General features: G+C 42.4%; 1 protein-coding gene across 1 annotated transcript in view; it reads right to left on the bottom strand.

Moving 5' to 3' along the window:
* Positions 1 to 23,161, bottom strand: part of TMEM156 (transmembrane protein 156) — a 25,996-nt gene continuing 2,835 nt past the window's right edge. Inside the window, exons 2-7 of the mRNA XM_064149149.1 lie at positions 20,675 to 20,953; positions 18,887 to 19,138; positions 16,163 to 16,270; positions 11,630 to 11,737; positions 5,086 to 5,193; positions 1 to 213 (exon numbers count right to left, since the gene is read on the bottom strand). Of these exons, the coding sequence (XP_064005219.1) occupies positions 194 to 213; positions 5,086 to 5,193; positions 11,630 to 11,737; positions 16,163 to 16,270; positions 18,887 to 19,138; positions 20,675 to 20,953 (875 nt within the window). The 3' untranslated portion in view covers positions 1 to 193. The remainder of the gene's footprint in view (positions 214 to 5,085; positions 5,194 to 11,629; positions 11,738 to 16,162; positions 16,271 to 18,886; positions 19,139 to 20,674; positions 20,954 to 23,161) is intronic.

Here is a 23,161-nt window from a genome sequence, read left to right on the forward strand (position 1 = left end):
TGAAGTTGTTTACACAGCAAAACATGGTTGTCCATCATATTTGCTTAATACCAAGTAGTTCTGGTGATGGATAAACTGGAGCTTCTCAACTCGAATGGGTAGTTGGCATTCTCATTAAAAGACAGAGATGGAAATGGAGATGTTTCCCCTCTAGTGTGTGAACTATCTTCTTTCACCCAGTAGTAATGATGTTTCACACGGTGATACCTGAACCTAAAGGAAACAGTATCAAAAAATAAGAGGATGTTCATTAGGTCTTCACTGATTTATCTTAAATGTCATTCTTTTGGCTTTCACAGCAATGAATTCTCCTCTTTATTACAAAAGAAATCAAAGCTGTAACTAAGAGGCAGACAACTGGATGGTACATAACAGATTGGAGCAAAGGACCTAAGACTGATACCTGCCAGCAGAACAGTGAGTTAGGTACCTGCCCTGTGAGAATATGTTACAGGAACCTGAGAAGCACTCAGCCTGATTCATTTCCAGGTAAATTTGGCAATGTAAGAGCTGGCAGAGCCAAAAGCCATCATAGAGAGCATTCACCACATTCACCTGGCTGAAGTGCTCCAGGAAGGATGTCCCTGAAGTGTCTCAAACTGGCTTTCTGCAGAGTGTCTCCATCTACACAGAGTTCAGTCTGGAACTTGTGAAGGTAGGTGGTGATGGATCTTTTCCCTTCAAATAACAGAGGGCTTCACTCTGTCCTTCCTTCTTGGAAGCTAAATGAGGAAAGCACTTTGTGTGGTATCTACCTCTCCTCCAGAGTCACTTGCTCTGTGTCCACTCCTGGACATCTCTTAATGAGCTACACCACCTGCAGCAGAGTGTTCAGAAGTAAATGTGGGGCATTAACAAGGCCTTAACTGCAGCTGAGCCAAAACAAGCTAATTTATTGTAGTGGAGAAAAAATAGAAGTAGACCCAGCCAAACCACCAGCTGGAAGGAAGAATGTGCAGACTTGTGCCCAGCTGCATTTCCTGTACTGTGCTTGTACACAGTAGAACAAATTTGGAAATAATGAAGTAAGGGCAGCTTTTTCCACATTCTCAAGTGAAAAATACTCACAGAATAATTTTGTTTGGAAAGGACCTTTAAGATCTTTGAGTCAGCATTATCTAACTCTGCTCCTCAGTAATCAGCACTGGGACTTTTGAAATTTGGATTGCAGCTCCCTGAGTACCATGTGATGAGGAGCCTTGAGATATGAAAACACCCAGATCCCAATCAAGCTCATCAGAGTTTTCAGGGAACGACACAGTGCCAGGCTGGGGGGGGAAGGAAGTGCAGGCTTTGTGTACTTCTTACTCTCACACAGAGTAAAAAAGCAAACGCAGCTTGTCACCCATTCTGGTAGCTCGTGTAGCTGCAGTCCCAGTGACAACCTCTGTCTTCCCTTCCCGTCACAAGAACTGGGATAAGAAGTGTTCTTTGGGTGTGAAATCACAGTGGAGGCAGCAGCTGCTGCAGTGAGCTAGAAAATGATGAGTGTGGGCAGGATGCAATGCATCAAAAATTGATGGGGGCTGATGGAACAGTGGGTTTAAAGAGCCTGCACAGTGCCCATTACAATCCAGTTCTGCAAGCAAGCAGGAGTGCTTCCCTGCAAACCCCTCTAACTGTCTACTTTGGAGAGGAACACATCCTGGCATGCATTTTACTGTGCCAAGAGCCCTGGAATGTGCTCAGCAGTCTGATTCTGTGAGCTCTTTCACACTGAGAGGGGTTTTAATTTTGATGTATGATTAACAGTTGAATCTGTTATGGAAGCAGAACGAGAGACGGAATTTCTCTTTCATGGTACTGAAAAAACAAGTCTGGAATTGAGTGACAGCTTAAAGCTGCATGTGGGCATAAATCTTTTTTTCACAGCTATCTATAGGAATTGATGAAAGCATAACAAGTGATGTCTTCCAAAAATGGCCAACTGGCAACCCCAGTTTGCCAGGACTAGCTCCTGCCTTCAGCAGGATCACAGCCAGTGTTGTGATGAGTTCAACCACAGCACAGTCACTTCTGAGCTCTGAAATGATGCTTCTCAGGAAAAGTGTCAAAAGCATAATGGGAAAGATCCCAGCAATTTGAGATCACACCTACTGTTCTTTACAAATACACAAATGATTTATGAAAGCAGCTTAACTGCCATCTTCCTCTCCCTCCTCAGCACACTTGGAACCTGCCTTTGCTAGAATGTTTTGAACGGAGGCTTTCACTGTTTCTCCTGCATAATTGGTATCTCCTGTTGTTTGTGTGGGTGTCTTGCTCCAAGCCAGATGAGAGGGATTGTTTTAAACGTGAAAACGTTTTGTAAAGCCACATTCACAAAAGGAAAAGCAGGCAAAGAATATTTTGTTGCCTTTTCTGTTTGAGCTACTAAGTTCTGCTGTGAAGGCATTTGAAGATCTCTTCAGGAATGCAGAAGGAGCCTGAGCCAGAGCCTAGGTAATACCCTAGGAGGATTTGCATCAGTTTTTGCTGGTAGTAAACTGGAAATCTGCACAATTAAATTTCTGCATTGCTAGGGAAGGGCATCCTCAGAAAACAGCAGTGATGATCTATTTAGAAATGTCCCTGCTCACTGTATGAGGATTGGCCTGGATGACCTTTAAAAGTCCCTTGCAACCCAAATCAACCTATGAGTCTATGATACTCTTAATGCAGCTGCTTAGGAATCAGCCTCACGTACATGTAGTTGTTTACTCTCTTGTGCCAGCCACCACACCTGGGAGGTTTTGTGTCCACATGCTTTTAGACTGCAAAAAAAAGGGAAACCAACATTGTTGAGCCTTTCTGCTTTTTGGGTTAAGGGCCATTGCTGAGGCAATCAGCAGGTTCTCCAGCTCAGTAGCCGTAATGAGTGCTCTTTGCTTTTCCATTTCCTCCTCCTTACATCTGCTGTTACACCTACCACACCTACTCTGCAGCCTGCTTGCACAGAAATCAAGCACTGTGCTGTGGTTAATTCTTCTTCTGAGTGCAGCTTCAGCTAGCTGGAAATGAGGAGAAACAACTCAAAAGCAGTTTGCCTATCCCTGACTTGGTTGCTTGATCTAAGGCAGCACTGAGGCAGCTCTTACCAATATGCAGCAGAGAAGGGCAGATATTAGCACTATCACTAGTGGCTCAGGCTTCTAGTTCAGGCCAGAGCCCTTCTTTGAGGCTCTTATATCTGTGGTCTGAAGTGCATGTACTTCAGGGTAGCAGCTGGGACTGTGTCAAAAAGATGATGCTTTTTGGTCAAGAAGCTCCTGATGCACACTTCACAGCTCCAACCAACTTCCTTCTTGGGGAAAAAGAGGGTTTCTCAAGCTGAGGTAGTCTATATCTGTCTGTGTCAGTTCTGGCAGTTTAATCATCTTGGTGTTTTTCAGTCTGTACTAAGCTATTCATGTGCAGCACTTCAAATGCAGCCAGCTTCTCATTGTTCAGCAAATTAGTCTCTAGTAGCATTCTAGAGACTTCTGGAGACAGCCCTGGAGAGTCAGGAGAAAAGTGCACCTCAACCTGTTTCACAACCTAAGCAATCAAATGGAAACCTAGCTACAGGTCCAGAGAAGGGCAGTGAAGATGGTGAAGGGTCTGGAGAACAGGTCTGATGAGGAGCAGCTGAAGGAACTGGCATTGTTTAGTCTGCAGAAAAAGAGGCTAAGGGGAGACCTCATTGCTCTCTGCAATCCTCTGAAAGGAGGCTGGAGCCAGGCAGGACTCAGTATCTGAAGGGAGCTTACAAAAATGGTGGGCAGGGACTTTTTAGGCTATCAGGGAGTGACAGGACTAGGGGGAATGGAGTGAAGCTGGAGATGGGTAGGTTCAGGCTGGATGTGAGGAGGAAGTTGTTCAGCATGAGAGTGGTGAGAGGCTGGAATGGGTTGCCCAGGGAGGTGGTTGAGGCCCCATGGCTGGAGGTGTTTAAGGCCAGGCTGGATGAGGCTCTGGCCAACCGGATCTAGGGTAGGGTGTCCCTGGCCATGGCAGGGGGCTTGAACTAGATGATTCTTGCAATCTCTTCCAACCTTGACTGATTCTATGATTCTAAGTGATAGGATGAGAGGAAACAGCCTAAATTTGCACCAGGGGAGGTTTAGGTTGGATATTAGAAGAAATTTATTGACTGAAAGGGTTCTCAAAGACTGAAACAGGCTGCCTAGGGAGGTAGCTGAATCCTCATCCCTGGATGAGGGATGCTGCATGGATGTGGTGCTGAGGGGCACGGTTTATCACCAGACTTGGTAGAGTTAGACAGTGGTTGGACAATCATCTTAAGGTCTTTTCCAACCCTAATGATTCTTTGATTCTGTAATATTGATTTTCCAAGAAACTCCATCCAATTAACATAGATGTAAAGAAGGTCCTTCTTCAGCTTTTAATCTTAGGAATTCCCCACAGGCAGTAATGTAACCTGTGTGAGTGCCATAGCCTTGTCTATGCAGCTGATGGATTAGTTTATATGACTTATTCAAGTAGCATCTGTTCTGCCTCTAGCTATTACTGCCAGGAAGAGGTATCTCTTGCTGCCCATTTCTCTTCAGACTTGTTTCCTTGCATTAGATGTCCTGAAACAAATACTGGAGTTTAAGACCTGGAGAGTGTTGGAAGTGAAAGAGTCATTTTAGTTCCAAGCTGAAACCAACTTCTTGTGGATCCTTCTGTCTGGTGTAACAGCAACAGAGAGATGCATTTCTTTTGTTTGGGGAATTTGATCATCAGACTATTTATTTCAAACACTATTTTCTTGAGAGAGCATTTACAAATTGCTTCTTTCCTCTGCTCTTGTCAGAAACAAATGTCAGCATAATGCTGAGGTCCTGGACACAACTTTCAACACCAGAAAAATAATGTCAGGACTTCCACTGGGGCCTTCAGGGACACACAGAGTTGAAAAGGCCAACACATTAGTTTATAGATAGCTCAGTAGCAGAAGGAAAATTGATTCTGTTTCCCTGCCACCTAGCTCCCACAGAACACATTCCCCAGTTTCTCATATACTTGGCTAGAAGTAGTAGTAATTTATTTTGAGCAGATACTGCATACAATTAATTCCAAGTATACGAGGCAAATAACTGGAGTTGTAAGAGATGCACATACCTTGGGCAGTCGTTGCACCCCCATGACAATGCTCTTGTTCAGGAATCACAGGCAGCACATTGGTGGTCTGGGCAGAAAGGGCAGTCTCCTGTTCATTGGTTTTCACTACTGAAAGTTGAAATAATTTTTATCCATGTTATTAAACAGCAAATGTATCTGCAGAGTGTTAAAGACTGAACTGGCATCTCTGGAAACAATTGAGAACTAGCTGAAGATAAGGCAGAGGTGAGCAGCCAGTTGGTCAGTGAATATTAGAAGGAACTGCTTGACTGAGAGTGTTCTCAGTCACTGGAACAGGTTCCCTAAGGAGATGGTTGAATCTCCATCCCTGGAGGTGTTTAAAAGCAGTGGAGCTGTGGTGCTGAGGGCCATGGTTTAGCATCAGCCTTGGCAGAGTTAGATAATGGCTGGACTCGATGATCTTCAAGGTCTTTTCCAAATGAAACACAGTGCCTTGTTCCACTTAGCCAGGTTACTTGTCTCAATTTCAAGCAATCACAGTTTGGTGCATTACATTTTAGAATACAAACACAGGCTCCCTTGACTCACTTCTCTGGCTCACACTAATGAAAAGGTAATGCTGGTTGGTGGTAATGTTGTAAGTCATCCTGAAAGCAGGACATTGCAGCACCAGGGTGACAACCAGAATTTAGAGAAGAAAACTTGAGGCCTTCTGGCCTTCAGTTGTTTCCTGGACTGTTTGGACTGTTTTGGCAGTCACAGCATTTGATCTGAGTGGGTTTGACAGCTGTAATTTGCACATAAGAAACAACAAGACAAATTTCCTTTCAGTCTTTTAGATTCCTGTATTGTTTTCTGTGCTATCCTATTAAAACAATTAAGTCTTCTACACCATTAGAGGAAATAGGCAAAATTCTGCCATCTCCCTGATGTGTTGCTACAGCTTCAGCTTAGTTGACAGGTTGGAAACAGAAGCAAATGCAGGGTCAGGGCTGGCAGCCTTGTGGGTTCAGACTCACTCCAGCAAAACACTTACTAGCAAAGAGAGCAGGCAAGATGCACATTCTACAGCAGCAAAGAGAGGCAAAGCCAAGAAAAGGAGAAATTTGTTTCATCTTGGCCAAGTGAAGCATCACCTGCTTGATTCTGATGCTTCTCAGTTCCTGACAGAGATGGATAGTTGGCTTTCCTTCTGCAGCTCAGATGAATGATGCTGGGAAAAGCAAAGCTTGCCATCGTATTCCGTATTTAACACAGACTTACATGTTTCTGGGATGCAGCACTTCCAGAGAAAAATGTGAAGCCTTCTTACCACTTTGGGGCTTATTTGTTTATTTATTTTTCAGATGAGAGGATAAAATCTCTAAGATGCAGGGAATTCTAGGGCTGCTTTTTCTAGCCCCTCTACACTCTCTGCATTGCTGTTTTTAAAACTGCTCCAGTTTTATTCTGATTTTGCCTTTCATGTTTGGTTGTTTGATTGCCAAGATCCAAACTCTGGGTTTTAATCACGTTGGTAAAGAGACAAGCCCAAATCATGGAATCACAGGTGGAAAAAAAACTCTGACATCAGCAGGTCCAACCATCAGCCCAACACCACCATGGCCATTAAACCATGTCCTGAAGTGCCCTGTCCACACATTTTTTGTAACACCTCCAGGGATGATGACTCCACAACTGCCCTGAGCAGCCTATTCCAGTGCCTGACCACTCTTTCAGGAAAGAATTTCTTTTCCTAATATCCAACCCAAACCTCCCCTGGTGCAACTTAAGGCCATTTGCTCTTATCCTAAATGATAAGGTCAGTGGTGAAGTGATGTAGCTAAATACAAGTGGCATTGTTCATCCTCTTGTTATGAACTCAGCAGAAGCCTATTTGTAGGTTATGGATGATGAGGGGCAGGACAAATCCAGAGTTCAAATATTATTTGTGTTCTACATTGAATCAACAACTCTGGCAATGCTCTTTCTGTGTTTCTTTTTCTGTGTCCATGTAGAGTATCATAGGCTGTCCAGGTCTCTCTGCAGAGCCTTCCTACCCTCCAGCAGCTCAACACTTCCTCTCAGCTTAGTGCTATCTGCAAACTGACTCAGGGTGCATCAATCCCCTTGTTCAGGTCATTGATAAGGAGACTGAGAACTGCCCCCAGCACTGAGCTGTGGGGAACACTGCTTGTGTTTGAATTAAGGTTGCCCACACAGTCTATAGATCAATAACATGATGATATTAACTATAGGATTCACTGTCTGCATGATCCCATTCTAGCATTCAAATGGCATCAAGCCTTTTTTACCAACTGAATTCATGCTGCTATCAAAAGAGGATAAAAATAAATAAGGAATGTCATTAGTGTGCAGTTCTGGATGGGAATTTACACTGGTAGGCTTCTAGTAATACAAATCCACTCTTCAGTATAACCCATACCATTATATTAATGAAACTTTCAGCATGAGAAGACCCTGCTGGGCAGCCTCAGTCTAGGTATTAAAGGCTCTGAATTTGTACAGTCTGTCTGCTGTGCAACTTGAGAGTTTTAATACTATTCACACACACACACACACTGGCCTGCTCCCAACAAGCTATTCTGTGCCATGTCCCCAAGCTTTTTTACTATTATTCTTTAGGATATATCTGTATGAGAATAGCTATTACTTAGTTACTAGTAGTGGAAAAGGTTCTAAATAGGTTTGGGGAACGTGGGCTAAGGAAAAGGTATGGTAGCAGGGTAAGCATAGCTGCCTTCCCTTTCTCTGGAACTGCTTTAAGCAGCAAGCAGCTAGGCAGTTTCTATCTGGGATTCTATAAATCACTGTGGGAAATTCTGTATAGTCCTTCTAATTGCTGTTATTAATTTATTAAGTTGCTCCAAAACCTATTCTACTGCCTGCTCAACGTGAGAAAGCTCCTCACAGACATTCTTGCGATAAAAGCCTCGTATGTGGGAGTCCCCCTACCATTCTCTGTGGTCAACACAAAGCAAGGAGCTGGCTTCTCTTCTGTGGATCATTTTCTGCATGCCTCAACTCTCAGGTCCTGTTGGATATGAAAATACTCTGTCTGGAAATGCAGGTCAGCCACTTAAATGCAGCCACGAGAGGAGGGAAAGGGCACAGGGAGATCTTTAAGGACAGTTCTGGTTTGTCAGTTTGTACCATCGAAGGGAGGTTTAACAAATGCAATGGCAGCACCAGACCCAAAGCCTGGAAGATGTACTCTGTACAGCCCATGCTCTAGTGCACACTTTTTGGGCTTAGTACAGACAACATTGAGTCAACTTTTGTGTTCAGGAAAATTTCCAACTCCCCTATCCTCACTGTATGTGCATAATCCTTTGTAGTTCCATGTAGAGGGAAGGCTGTAACTTTAATCCTGCCCTAAAGAATATACCATACATTTTTTTCTCCTTCCCTCTGGCCACTAGACTTAATGATTCATGGGCACAGAGCCACCAAATTTCATAAAACTGGCATCCATGCTGTAAATTATCATTTTGTAGGACCACAGTGATATTTAGACAGTAATTTCCTGAGCTTACCTAGGAAATAATTCTCAAAGTATAGGTTTCCTTCTTTTTCTTCCCTTATCCTTTCTGAACTTTGAATAACCTTTTAGTAGGTATCTCTATGAGATACTGTCACGTCCTCTCAGATCTGTAGTTTCATTAGGGTGTTTCCAGGGTGGTTGTATTGCCTTCAGTGGCTCTCAGTGTTTTGTTTGAAGATTCCAGGCTATGTATTGACAACAGTGAAAGCATCAAGGTCTGTCAAAGTCATCTGTAGTTAGTTATAATCCATTATCACAGCAGCAAAACTGAAACTTAGCAACTGTGGAAAGAGGGAATTCTTTTAATATGGTCTTCATTCTACTTCTAATTATTTTGGTATAAATGGGAAAATTAAACCAAGGGGTGGGAAATCAAGGAATCTCCTACTAAAATAAACCCCATGATAGCAGATATGAGAGCCCAATGACTCTGTTGTCTCAAAACAATGCTTGACATAGCTGGACTGAATAGACAGGATGATGGCTTTGAGAGCTCTGGAGGAGAGCTATCAAGTGATGGCACCTTACTTGGAGGAGAGCAGCTGGCACGGCAAAATGCGTTAACAATGGAAAGAGACCATTCCTGCCAGGAATTCCCTTTCCTTATTTTAAACCCACTGTAACAGCGCCACGGAAAGGCCAATGGCAGGCGTTGCACTGGAGCGCTCCCCTGTCTGTGCACGTCTCTCTCTGAACATCTCTTTGTGATTTGGAGACACACACATACACACACATCCTAAAAGGGTATAAAGGAACCACAACTTCCAGAGTCCACACGTTGCATCTACCACAGAAGACCCTGCTGGGATGTACACCTGCCGCCAAGAACTTGGGCTATGCCTGTGAAAACATCACTGGATCCAAGGAGTGGTGATAGCTTTAATTTTCTCTGACTTCTAAACTCTCTCTCTTTTTCTGTCTCCTTTTTCTTCCCATTTTCCCCCTGCTGCAGTCCACTGAGACCTTTCACTGGCTCTGACAAACCCAACTCATCAGCCATTTGGTGTTAGTTCACTTTTATTTACTCCAAGGGAATTTCTGAATCTCAGCACAACCCCATTGCTGCCCAGGATTGGCCCAGGACACTGGGTCCTGACAGCAACTAAGCATCCATATCCTGGACTGCATCAAGAGAGGTCAAGGGATGTGATTCTCACCCTCCACACCACTCTCATGAGACCCCACTTGGAGAACTGTGTCCATTTTCAGACCTCCTTTTACAAGAAACATCTGGACAAGCTGGAACATGTCCCAAGAAGGGCCACGAAGATGACCACAGGACTGGAGCTCCTCTCCTATGAGGACAGGCTGAGAGAGTTGGGGTTGTTCAATTTAGAGAAGACTCTGAGGAGACCTTATTGTGACCTTCCAATATCTGAAGCAAGCTACAGGAAAACTGGTGAGCGACTTTTTAGGGTGTTGGGTAGTGACAGGACTAGGGGGAATAGATCCAAGCTGGAGGAGGCAGATTTAGATTAGATGATAGGAAGAAGTTCTTCACCATAAGGGTGGTGAGACACCAGAACAGGCAGGTAAGTGGTGGAAGTCCCATCCCTGGGTGTTTTTAAGGCCAGGCTGGATATGTCTCTGAGAAACCTGATCTAGTGGAAAGTGTCCCTGCTCATGGCAGGGAGGCTGGAACTAGATGATCTTTCAGAGGCCTTCCAACCCTGACTGATTCTGTGTTTCTGTGATCTTTCTGGGTCAAAAGGATAGATTGAAGTGGGAGGAACATGGAAGTAAGAATAGCCAATAAGGGATTCCTGCTCTCTGCAGTAAAATCTAGTAAAACTAGATTGGCTTTTCCATAAAATTCCATCATCAAAACAGCCTTTGGATATACAATATTAAAAATGCCATTGTGACCATGCTGATAAAACAGGTATGATATTAGTGGAGCTACTCAAGACAAAAGATATCAGAAAACTAATTCCTTTCCTTCAGGATAAAAATAATGAGTTCATAAATATATCCTAGAGGTAGTCAGTGCTTTAAAAGTGAGGAGCATAAATTGTACTTGCAGGAGGGTTCAGGCAGACAAGGAGTTATTCACTCCTTCCTAGGTAAAACTGAAATGCCATGAGTTACTGAGTTGTAAAGAGAAATCCTGAAGAGTGAGAGAAGACTCAATACTCCTGCTGAAGAGGAGGAAGTACAAACAGTGAAGTGCCCAAGACTAGCCAAATTTGAAATGATTTTTTAGTTTTCTGGCTTTGAGTTGCTCTTGTTCTGGAGGACAATTGCTTTGCCATTCACAGATTGTTCTGCATCTTCATCTTTTTAAAGCTTCCTTCATCAAATCAGTACCCATGGAATTTTAAACCACAGGACTCCGCAAGCAATATCAGCAACAGGTACAACTGCTGATGTCCTCTCACACAAAGATCTGTTACCAAATCATCATTTCTGGAAGCGAGACCTTGAGTTTAGCCATGCCTTTTTTAACTCACCTGTGCTAGACATGTTTAGTCATGCCTTTTTTAACTCACCTGTGCTAGACATACTGTGCTTTCAGAAGATTGCATTTGAATTCCTATCTGAAACTGGGAAAACTGTACTTTCATAGAATCATAGAATCAACCAGGTTGGAAGAGACCTCCTGCATGGGCTACAGAGTGCCAGCAGAGCCATCCTCTGAGTTCTCCCATCCATCCCATCCCTTGGCAGCAGATTTTATCAAGAGTCACATGCATACGCGTGTGTACCTGGCTGTACGCTTGTCATACACATAGAAAGCACTCAGCTGCCAACCCCAAATGTGGCATACAACATGATCAAAAATTAAAAGCAGGTAAAAAACCCCAAAGTCATTTGTGCAACACATTTGGAAGACTGGGAGAAGTATTTCCACATGATATACATAAGTTTTCTTACAGTTTTATTGTCAGAATTAGTTCTTTATGCTATAAAAAAAGGTTTTCATAACATCAGCTGGATCAAATCTGTGTAGGATCAATGGTAACTCTGAAAGAATGTCTTTAAAAGGCCTTTCTTGACCTCCTCATGTCTCAAAATTTACTAGGTTTTTATATTACTTACCAGGGAAAGGATGGATTTTAGTAGCAGATACAGTTCTTCTTGCATGCTTGGAACTCTTTTTTCTTACAGTACTAGAAACTGATGCTGAAGTTCTGTGTTTACAGTCTGCTTGAAACAAAAAGTGTTATCCTTAGCTGTAGAATTACATACAGCACTGATCAGCAAGAAAGCTGATAAGCTTATGTAATGCTTTGGGTGTTACCCCCTCACACACTTTTATGAAGTCACCCAGACTAGACTCAGCCAAGCCGGAAATTAAGGAATGAAGCTTTATATTTACAGCGTAAGAACAATATATGAGCAGGTATTTACAATAGATACAGCTATAGACAGAAATAGACAAGTTAAAGGTGATACAGAAACACAGCAGCCCTCCCAGAAATCAGAGTCTCCAGGAGGGGCTCCCAATCACCCTTCCACTTCCTTTCCACCCTTCTACCTTATCCCAGAGTTCGCCTTACATGCAAGGTGAGTTTGGAGGATGGGCCAGGGGGGTTAGAAAGCAGAAGGATTGGTTACACAGAAAGCAGGCCAGAGAGAAAAGTACAGACACCAGCTGCAACAGAGAGCCCCTGCATCTGTCTTGTTTATGTTCTTGTTTTTATACATCTCAGCAAGCCTATGAGTGAAGTAGACATCGTCATTGTTTCTTTTTCACAGCCTATCATCTAATTCTTCTCACCAAAATATTCCAGCTGGTCTCAAACTAGCATGACTTCTTAAATTGTTGAACACTTCCCATTAAAAATGAAAGGTTTTGAAATCAGGTGATGAGGAAAAAAAAGGGCCAGATATTTTATCTTTTCCTGAAGGGAATTTTCTGGAAATTTCTTTCAGGTTTGCCTCTTTCCAATTATTCCTTCCTTTTTCTATACTACATACTTTGAACAAAGTTTGTAATGTTCCAGTCCCAGTCCAGACTCAGACTGCCGACAGTGGAATAGTAAGGATGGAGGGCAGTGGTATCCTAGGAAGCTGACAGTTGATTTACATGTGTGAGGTGTTCTGCTTTGGAATCACAGTTTGAGAACAAGCTCTGTATTGCTCAGAGACAAAAATATAGAGGTGGAACACCTCTAGCTGTTCCTCAGCACCTAGTTCATAACCTCCTCAGTAATTCCATTCTTGCCATGCTCTCTTCATACTGAGCTCTTGGTGGGGTTGTTGCAGATGATGGTGCAGCTGTTTGGGTTATTCCTGTCTTATAAGGACAGCAGTTCACAGATTCATAGAATTGTTTAGAAGGGAATAGGTTAGAAGGGACCTCAAATATAAAGGGAGCCAGGCTCTTCTCAGTGATGCCCAGTGACAGGACAAGGGGCCATGGGTGGAAGTCAAGGCATAGGAAGTTCTGTGTAAACATGAGGAAGAATTTTTTCCTTGTGAGGGTGACAGAACACTGGAGCAGGCTGCCTGGGGAGGTTGTGGAGGCTCCCTCTTTGGAGATATTCAAGACCTGCCTGGATGCACTCCTCTGTGATCTGGTATAGGTGATCCTGCTCTGGCAGGGAGGTTAGACTGGATAATCTTTTGAGGTCCCTTCCAGCCCCTAACATTCTGTGATTGTGACATCTACTTCCAACCCAGTCCCCCTGCCACAGGCAGGAACACCTCCCACTAGACCAGCTTACAGTTCAGAGCTCAGACTGCTTGTGGTGAGAGGATTGTTCCAGTTCTACATAACAGAACTGATTTTTCTCACTATAAAACTTCAGGTTTAGGAAATTAATTAAATTAGGATTATTTAGCTCATGTTTTTTTTTTTTATGAGCAGCCCTAACCCTAATGTGCTGAAGTCCTGACCATGCACTTGCAAGAGTTAATGCCAAAGGAAGCTCTGGGAGTGGTGTTAAGACAAGAGTGGACAGGAAAAGCAAAAGGACTAATTCCCCATTTGTCTCCTATGTTATGAACCATTTGTAACCTCCCCCATGTTTATTTGAAATTTTATGTTGCACACTCATGGAAATAACTTATTGTTTCAGAAAGTCCCAGAGTCTGCCTAGCAGAATGTCTTGCAATGCCTCAAGAGGAAATAAATAATTCCATATTTCTTAACAGCTTTCAGTGGTGCTCAGAAATTAAAAGAGGAAAAACTACTAAGTGAATTATAGCTGGAAAAATCCTTAGCACCTGTTTTAGGCACATGGTAATATTCTGCTCTATTCTTTGGGCACCACTGAAGAGAAAGCTGCTTGAAGACTTGCAATTAAAAGTGGCATTGTAATATAAACACACAAGGAACACAACCCTTAAATCTAATTTGTATGTATCAGCATACTGATGTTGTTTATAATGGTAGATATTACAAATTAAACAAATCACTACTCTATTAACAGGGAAGCTATTCTAGAAGCAAGTAAGTAATTAGAAGCCTCAAAAGGGCATTTTTTTTCCTGTTTGTATCCATGACAATTCTGAAAACTCTGCATTTCATACAAAACTGATGCTTAAGAATAAAGAGAGGAAATCATTAATAATCACTAATAGTATTGCATTAAACATTACTCAAGGTGTAGGTAAAAAATATTACTTTTATAGGTAACTTTTAAATTGCAAACAAAAATACTTTCATTTGGAGCACTCAACAGACCTAATTTACACTTTGTGGGATTTCTATATACATAATATACACTCATGGTTTAGCATCAGACTTGGCAGTTAGATAATGATTTGGCTCAACGATCTTAAAGGTCTTTTCCAATCAAAATGGTTCTATGAAGCTATAAAATAGGTCTCAGAATCTGGTTCTAGCAATATGTAAAAGATCATGTATTTGAAACAAGCCAATCTGGTAAAGAGTCTTTCTTAGTCCTTTGGTGAGGAAGCATGGATTTGCCATTCGAAGCAACTATTTTCCTTGTTCATTAAAAATAGATGCATAAAATATTTACATTATGCAGAAATATCACAGAAACATTTTGTGTGTGGGCACTCTTCTTCCTTCTGTTCAGTTATGATGAAAGCTAGACTTCTGTCCTTCTTTGGTTACAGAGCTGCCTGTGGATACAGTAAGGATGGTCAAGGAATGGATAAGGCTTATTGCTTTTTTATTACCCCTGTGACCAAGATTGCCATTCAGCAGCTCTGGACCAGGAGGGAAATGGACATCTCTCTGGTAATAGCAACTAAATGCTGTCTGCCTGGAGGCATTCTGCCCACTCAGGGCTGACACAGGCAGAAAGTCTCAAGAAGTTGCTGTGAAAAGCATCTAAGAGCTTTTTTCTCAGGTAACAGCTTAGGTAACACTCTTTTCACACTGATGAAAGGGAGTATGCTCCCTCTTCCACCTTCCTCTGACCTGGGATGAAAACCAAGTAGCTGATGAGTAGCCCATTTTCTGCATTATTTTTGTGCAGAGGATTTGATCTCGAGTGCTCAAAATTCTTAAGCTCAGGGTACTCCTACACTTTTACTCTAGCTTTCATCACTGCATATTGCTAGAAGAAATACTGTAAACCTGGGTTCAGCCTCTGTCCCAAGAGAACTGCACAGGAAGAGCTTGTCTTGACTGGTGAAGACATTTTGTAGAAACACTTGCTTCAATCTCTGAAATAAGAACAGTTTCTTTCATAGCAAAGTTTTAATCACTTGGAATAGTCAACAGTGTAGATTCAGAAACCACAGCAGCATTTTCTTTGCTGAAATAACAGGCTAAATTCGGCTCTGGGTCCAGCTTGGTTGACCTGAATGGGACTACATCACCACTGAATGTAGAGAATCAGGTTTTAGGACAGTCAGCTGAGTGCATATCTCCTCATATCTAGCCTGTCATTTTTCTTGACCATGATCTAGATGAATCATCTTCAGGAATCATAAAATCATAGAATCAACCAGGTTGGAAGAGACCTCCAAGATCATCCAGTCCAACCTAGCACCCAGCCCTGTCCAATCAACTAGACCATGGCACTAAGTGCCTCATCCAGGCTTTTCTTGAACACCTCCAGGCGCAGCGACTCCTCCACCTCCCCGGGCAGCCCATTCCAATGCAAATCACTCTCTCTGTGAAGAACTTCCTCCTAACATCCAGCCTATACTTTCCCCAGCACAACTTGAGACTCTGTCCCCTTGTTCTGTTGCTGGTTGGCTGGGAGAAGAGACCAACCCCCACTTGGCTACAGCCTCCCTTCAGGTAGTTGTAGACAGCAATGAGAAGGAAAGGGTATCTCAATCTGTTTATACTGATCATTGGCTTTTCTGCTTTAGACCTTCAACAAGGTTCAGCTGCAATTGTTTCACCTACTGGAGTCAGTCTGAAACCCCAGCAGTTCATATCCCTAAGGATCACAGGCCACCAAGCATCTGTCAAAAACCCCACATTTCGTTCACCATCAACAAGCTTGGATTTGCATTCACAAGTCAGAGGTGAGATGTGACAGTGTCAATCTTCTGAGTATTTCAGTCCTCCCAGAAGAACCTTTTACCCCATTACAACTAAACACACTAGCAGTCAACAGCTTCGTTACTGTAAATTAACACACTTTACATTGCACAGAAAATAGAATTCATGCAGATTAACTTTTGGCTACTTACAGTTTGGTTCACTTTCTTGGGCTATTTTGTAGATGATGACTGAAAGAGTAGACACAACAACTACTGGAATGATAGTAAGCCAAATGATCTTCGTCATGCACATTGGATCTGTCCATAAAATGTAGAAGAGGTCAACTGAAGCAGGAAATCACTGGCAGAGGAGAGCAGAACATTCCATCTTGGTAGGTTTTCGGAGCATGCCTCTCCCCACAGATAAAAATTGAAAATGAAAGAGAAGATTATGCCATTTTCTTTCAACCTTCTTTTTGTTGTTGCTACTGTTAATGTTTGATTTTGTTTGAAATTAAGCTTCCTCTCTAGAATTGTCAGCTGTATCTGAAATCATCGTGTCTGAAATAGTTAGAGGTAGCTATGTGAATGAAAACTTTTCCTATTTGTTTAAAGTGTTATATACAACTCAGCCAGGAGGAAAACTCTTCAAAGACCAAAACAGATATTTAAGGTGGAAAAAGAGTAATATATATCCTCTCTTTGTCTTGATAGAGCACAGAAGGAATTAGTCCAACACTAGCCTGCATTGGCATTTCCAGCCTTCTGACTGGCATTTTCAACCTCCTGGTCCATCTTCACATAGAGCAGAAGGTAAGATGCTACCTTCCTTTCAAAAAACAAGGAAATGCCACCAAGAAGACTCCTCTGCAGAGTTCTTTTAACTAAAGTTGCCTCAGGGAAGAATCACTGTGGGACTGGATGTAGGAGGTAGGCTGCTCTTTGGGACAGCCAACTGCTGCAGAAATGCACCCACATTCTGCAGGGAGTTAGTTCAATAGCCAGGACAAGCCAAGACTATACCACAGACAGAGGATGTGGGGAACTGTCCTGCCTGGTTGTTTGAAAGGCCTTTCAAAGTTCTTTGGCAGATGCATGTTAGTGCATACCTTAGCACTGTCAAGTAACTATTACAAAACCCAACTCTGTTACTGTGACTCATAGAAAATCAAATTACCAGCTATAGCCTGGTAATTCTTCACTTAGAATAGTATAATTAGACCTACATCAACTTCCCTTGTGTATCTGCTCTATTAAGAAGTCATGAGGTAGCTGCCACTAAGCCTGTGGCTCTTTGAGGTAACCACAGCTCATCTGTCCTAATTCAGAACTAAAATTATCTTTATACAGTTATCTGGGCTCCTCTGAAACAGAGTACTCCACCACATCGTGTAGGGACTTGCAATGGCTTGCACACCACCCTTGCTTACTAAGATCCCTGGGCACACCTTTAGCCTTGTTTTGAAGTAAACAGCAGAGAGATGCATTGTTAAATTTCGTTGCTAATTTGAGATAACTACTTCCAAGGTAAATCACCCTTAGCAAGGGGTGGTTAGCTCATAGTTTTGTCACAAGTTACCAGAGCAAGTTACAGACTGTGCTCTCGTAGTTACACCTACTTGTTTTTTAAAACAAAACCTTAACCTGCCCCCTCTTCTCTAGGATTTTACCTGGGCTTATTTTGCATAGGTTTAGCCACCTGAAAACACATGTTGTTTTCCAGCAAAGGTATACCATAAAATGCATTTGCCATCCAAAAGTAAATGACTGTAATAATTCAGCAACTCCCAGATGGCAAAGCATTGCATATAGACAGGCTGGAAGCCCTGACTGTGGTCAGGCAACCAGCCAGAAAAGCTCCTGCAGTACAAAGAGGAATTTAAAAAGCTGACAGGCTGTCCTCTGGGAAAACTAAGCCTAGTTCAGCTGAAGATTTCTCTTCTAAGTATGCTGTAGTAAGGTTGTGTGGTAGGATATTGCAGTACAATGTTGAGAAGAGTCAAACCTGTCTCCTGGCCATTCTGCCGCTGAAGGTAACATGATTTTTTTTTGTTTACTTCCCAGACAGAGCTATGCCATTATTAGGGAGCAGAGAGGAAAAAAAGTAGTTGCAGGTTTTGCCACACATGCCATCTGAGAGTCTGTCATCACTGAGCAGAAAACTGCACAGAGACTTTGCTGTGCTCCTTCTAGAGGAAAAAAAAAGCCACAGCCAAACCTGCTGTAAAATCACTCTTAAAACTGTCAGTTGCCTACTAACGATTCTCTTCTACTAAGGGGTGGTCAAAATTGCATTCTCTTAGAGTCATAGAATGGTAGGAGTTGGAATTGACCTCTGGAGATTGAGTCCAACCCCCCTGCCAAAGCAGGATCACCCGCAACAGGCCACACAGGAATGCATCCAGATGAGTCTCGAAAGTCTCCACGGAAGGAGATTCCACAGCCTCTCTGGGTAGCCTGTTCCAGTGCCCCATCACCCTTACTTAAACTTAATAAGTTAATTCCTCATGCTGAGGTGGAAATCATATCATTTGATATGCAAAACTTTAGAAAAAAATTAGTGTATATAGTCTCAAAAATCTAAGAATTAAGATAATTAAGACATATCTGGATAGCAAGTCACCTACCAAAGGTGAAGGAGGTGAGATCCAGCCTCCCTCATGCTTTGGAGGTGCTTTGGGGGTGTCTTGCCACACAGACAACAGCAGCCTCATGCCACCCATGACTTCTTCCTTAAGCAGCAGAACTCCAAAATTCAAATTTTGGGCAGGACAGTGTGCTGCTGTGTTCCTCCAGCCATGTATCAATAGGTAGCCCTTGCCACTGGCCCAACACACCTTAGATTTCCTGATGAAAGCAGGGAACTACCTACTGGGGACTTTTGGTAAGACTGATACTGTTTCTGGTTTGATCTCCATTCTGACTCTGACTTACATTCCACGTGAGACTTCAGTTGCAGTGAAATATTTACACAGTCATTTTGGTCTCCCATCATTGCCACCAGACAGGAATGATTTAGATGTTCTTCAGCTGCATTTCTGCCTCCGACTAGAGAATGGTCGATGTGGATTTCCAGCAGGTAGTGAGTATTATGCTCTGCTCCTTCTGTCTCAGAAACCGAGGTGAAATTGAAGTACTTATAAAAATAAATAACATCTTCTGTTTCCACTTCAAGTGAGCTTTTTGCTTTGGGAAAGAAAAATTAAAGCAAAAGTGCTATAAAATACATGGCAGGCCAAGAGACAACTCTCAGAAAGAACAGTAAGACAAGTTCTGTCTCGTTTGCAAAAGCAAATAGGCTTTTACACTGTTGACTATGATAAAATGGACAAAAGGACACTGTAAAGCTATTCTGAAGAGATCTGAAGAGTATGGATTATCTCTACAAAATATATTGCCCCTGCAAATTATAGCCCTTTTTTTATTCTTTTTTTTTTTCTTGCTTTCAAAGAGTCTAAATGTTTTGTCGTTTTGCCATGTGTTGTCAAAGGTAGCAGATAAAAACAGGCTAGGAAAGAGAAGAAAAAAAACAAGTAAAAGCCATATGATGACAGGGATTTGAAGTGTCCATCTATTTTATCTGCTGTCATAGAATCATTTTGTTCAGAAAAGATCTTTAAGATCATTGAGTTCATCTGTTAACTCCAGTGACAAAGTATCCTTGTTCACTACAAACCACACAAGCTGCATGAACATAGGTGAGACATTTTCCAAAGTATTTGAGCTGGATAGGTCTGAGAAGAGAGGTTTCCAGGGATTTTTTGTTCTGTTGTTTTCTGTACTTGTTAAGACAGATGTTGTATAATAGGAAAATGATGGAAGAGCTCAAAAGGAAATGTTTCTCAGATTCAGGGCTTGGCCTGTTGCCTCTGTTGCTGACAATGTTGAAAAAAATCAAGATTCAGAAGCATGCTATTGCCCAGAAGTTTCTAGATGTTTTGCAAGAGAATATGGCTCAGAAGGAACCCTATGCTACTGCTCTGAAAAGGGGTGGATATTGCTGACTTCTCTCTGTGTTGCCATGCCAGAGAGTTATTCTGTGCTGCCTCCTGTGAAACATGCAAGGCCGTTCCTCGTACCACACAGCTGTGGATACCAGAGGCTACAAGCACGAAAATGGTTGTTTCTTGTGTGGCTGCCATCTTTTAACTAGCTCTTCAGATCTTGCTCACAAGATATATACTACTACTATATTCTTGTAGTATCAGATGTAGAGACACACAATGATATTTGAAAGCAAATCCTGTGTGAAGACTGAGCAGAAGCTGCAACTCCTTACAAATAAATGAAGTACTTCAGAAAACATAGCAAATTTCAAAGAGCAAAGATGGAACTATAAGCACACTCATAAAGGCAAGATGGCAGAGGTCATATTTGTAACAGAAATACTCCAGGTGGCCGCTGAATAAGGCTCTCTTTTTTCACAGCACTCTCCTTCCAGACTGACAAAACCTCCCCCCCAAAGATAATGACACTTCCCCCCTCCCCCATTTTATACAAGATCCTCAATGAAACTAAATCAGCATTTTGCTACCAACGCATTTCATTGACAGCCAGGAATTAATGGCACTGAGAATCTGGCACAGAACCTTTGCAAAGACAACCTAAACCCCCTTTATTCATATACTTGAAAAGACCACAGAGCCCCTGCAGAATATGATCATGTTCTTTTAACTGCCAAATAAAACCTCAAAATTAAGTGTTTCTCTTCCCCCTACTGACCTTTTTTAGCTACAGCCCCTGATCCTTGATCAACATCCACATCTCTCCTGGATTCACACTCGGTGTGTTTAGTATGAGGCCGTTGCACCCTCCTGGAGGACTGGCAAGTGCACGGAATATTTTGGAAACTGGAATGATTTACAGTGGCCTTCAGTAAAAGAGCCTGGTTTTCTGTTCTTTGTTGCACTGGTCTCTTGCAAGAATTGTTGAATGTACAAAGTGGAAAAGTGGCATTATTTGACGAGCAGGTATCCAGGCATGACACAATTACAGTTTTAGCTGTGAGAAAAAACAACAACAAAAAGAGTATTTATAGCAAGACAGTCATGCAGGACACATGGACAAATATATCATGCATGGGAGCATCATGTGGCAGGTCTTTTAATTATCTTATGATGAAATACTCTTTCTGGAGCATTATGGCAACACATTGAATGATAGAATCATCATAGAATCATAGAATGTTAGGGGTTGGAAGAGACTTCCATACATCATCGGGTCCAACCCCTCTGCCAAAGCAGGATCACCTAGGGCAGGTCACACAGGAGCACATCCAGGCTGGCTTTGAAAGTCTCCAGAGAAGGAGGCTCCAGAACCTCTCTGGGTAGCCTGTCACCCTCACAGTAAAGATGTTTCTCCTCATATTGAGGTGGAACTTCCTGTGTTCCAGCTTATTTCCATTATTCCTTGTCCTACTACTGGGTGCCACTGAAAAGAGCCTGTCCCCTTCCTCTTGACACCCACCCCTCAGATATTTATAGGCATTAATGAAATGCCTTCTCAGCCTTCTCTTCTCCAGAATAAACAACCCCAGGTCTCTCACGCATTCTTTGTAGGAGAGATTAAGGAATCATCCTCATAGCTCTTTGTTGGACCCTTGCCAGTAGGTTCCTCTTATCTTGAATTGGGCCCGAAACTGGACAAGTATTCCGGGTGTGGTCTCACCAGGGGAGAGCAGAGTGGAAGGAGAACCTTCCTACATCTGCTGGACACACTTCTACTACTGCACCACAGGATGCCATAAGCCTTTTTGGCCACAAGGGCACATTGCTGTCCCACAATGTCGCGTCAATGAGTAAGAGAAAGCAAGCTCAGTCCTCCTACAAGCTAGGCGATGGTTTGTATTGCTGAATTATATGAAACCTCTTGTAATACTAACTTTAAACTGTGGTTATATCTATCCGCATTCCTGTTTCCAAGCTGCTCTGATTTGATTGCACTTGAAAAGAAGACGAAAGCACTCATGTTTGGAGGGGAAATTTAGCCCTGGAACTGCAGTTGCAATGCACCAGTGCAATTATGTTGTAAAGCAGCTACAATGGGAACAAAAACTTCATCTCCTATGACATTGAAACCACCCAGTGAAGCACACAGAAATGCGGCTGAATCCTCTGACTGCACCCTTCATGTTCTCTTATATGCAGTCAACAAACAGAAATGTTGATGTTGACTGCTGGGTTTGGTGCTCAGTGTCAAATGTCAATATCAGGTGGCTGTAGCTGGAGTACGTTAATGCCATTCTGGCAAGTAGCAAAACCCACCCAGCATTAATTATTAATGAGTGTTATTTTAGCTGCCTTCCACATTCAAGTAGGGCTTTGTTGTGCAAATCAGGATTTTTTATGTGAGTTAATTTTGAACTGTTTTTTTCAGCATAAAACAAAACCAAACCAAACCAAACCACCACAGGAATAAAAAAACCCAACATGTAGGACCACAAGATGAAATACACATTTAGGAACAAAAATAGCCACTTCCTGGAGTTGAAGCTCAGTTGTAGCTGAACTTCCCAATTCTAGTGGTCCCCTTGCATCTCTATGAAGAGGAAACATTGCATCTAACTCACGTTATGAGTAATTGGAATAATATGTTCCTAAACCATTATTTATAGAAAGAAAACCAGAGCCTTTAATTGCTCCAGTGCTCAGCTGCAATGTGATAGCTTCAGCAGGCCACCTGTGCTCACAGAGGAGCAGGCTCTAACCCCAGGAACAGTTCAGAGAAGAATCTCAGGTAGGATACAGAAATAAAATCCAAAATCCAACACCAAAGTCAATATCATCAATTTACTGCTACTGAATCAAAGAGTCATAAACTCCTTTGAAAACATAATAAATGGAATTGTAAAATACACATCCTGTGCAGGCAAGAGAATAATTCATTTTAATGCTAAAAATGAAAAATGCCCAACAAAATTTAGGGCTTGATATTTCCCTGAGGCAAGACAAAACATTTTTCTCAAAGGGGTTATGACATGGCTCAGGAAACGTGGAGTGGAGCAGGCTCCTGAGGTCAAACTCTTCCAGCTGAAGGAGTCAGTTTGTGCAGAGCTTCTCTGTGGAGATGAACCAGGAGCAGCAAATGAATGCTTACTCTGCTCTCTTGGCAAGGCATGAGTGCATTTGGGCAACCAGTCTAAACCCACTGCTGTAGCTTTCAAGGTCAGTTTAATGGTCATTCTCTACTGTACCACTTTCACCAAGCAGT

The sequence above is a fragment of the Pogoniulus pusillus genome, chromosome 9 (assembly GCF_015220805.1).
Source record: "Pogoniulus pusillus isolate bPogPus1 chromosome 9, bPogPus1.pri, whole genome shotgun sequence".
Taxonomy (NCBI): domain Eukaryota; kingdom Metazoa; phylum Chordata; class Aves; order Piciformes; family Lybiidae; genus Pogoniulus; species Pogoniulus pusillus.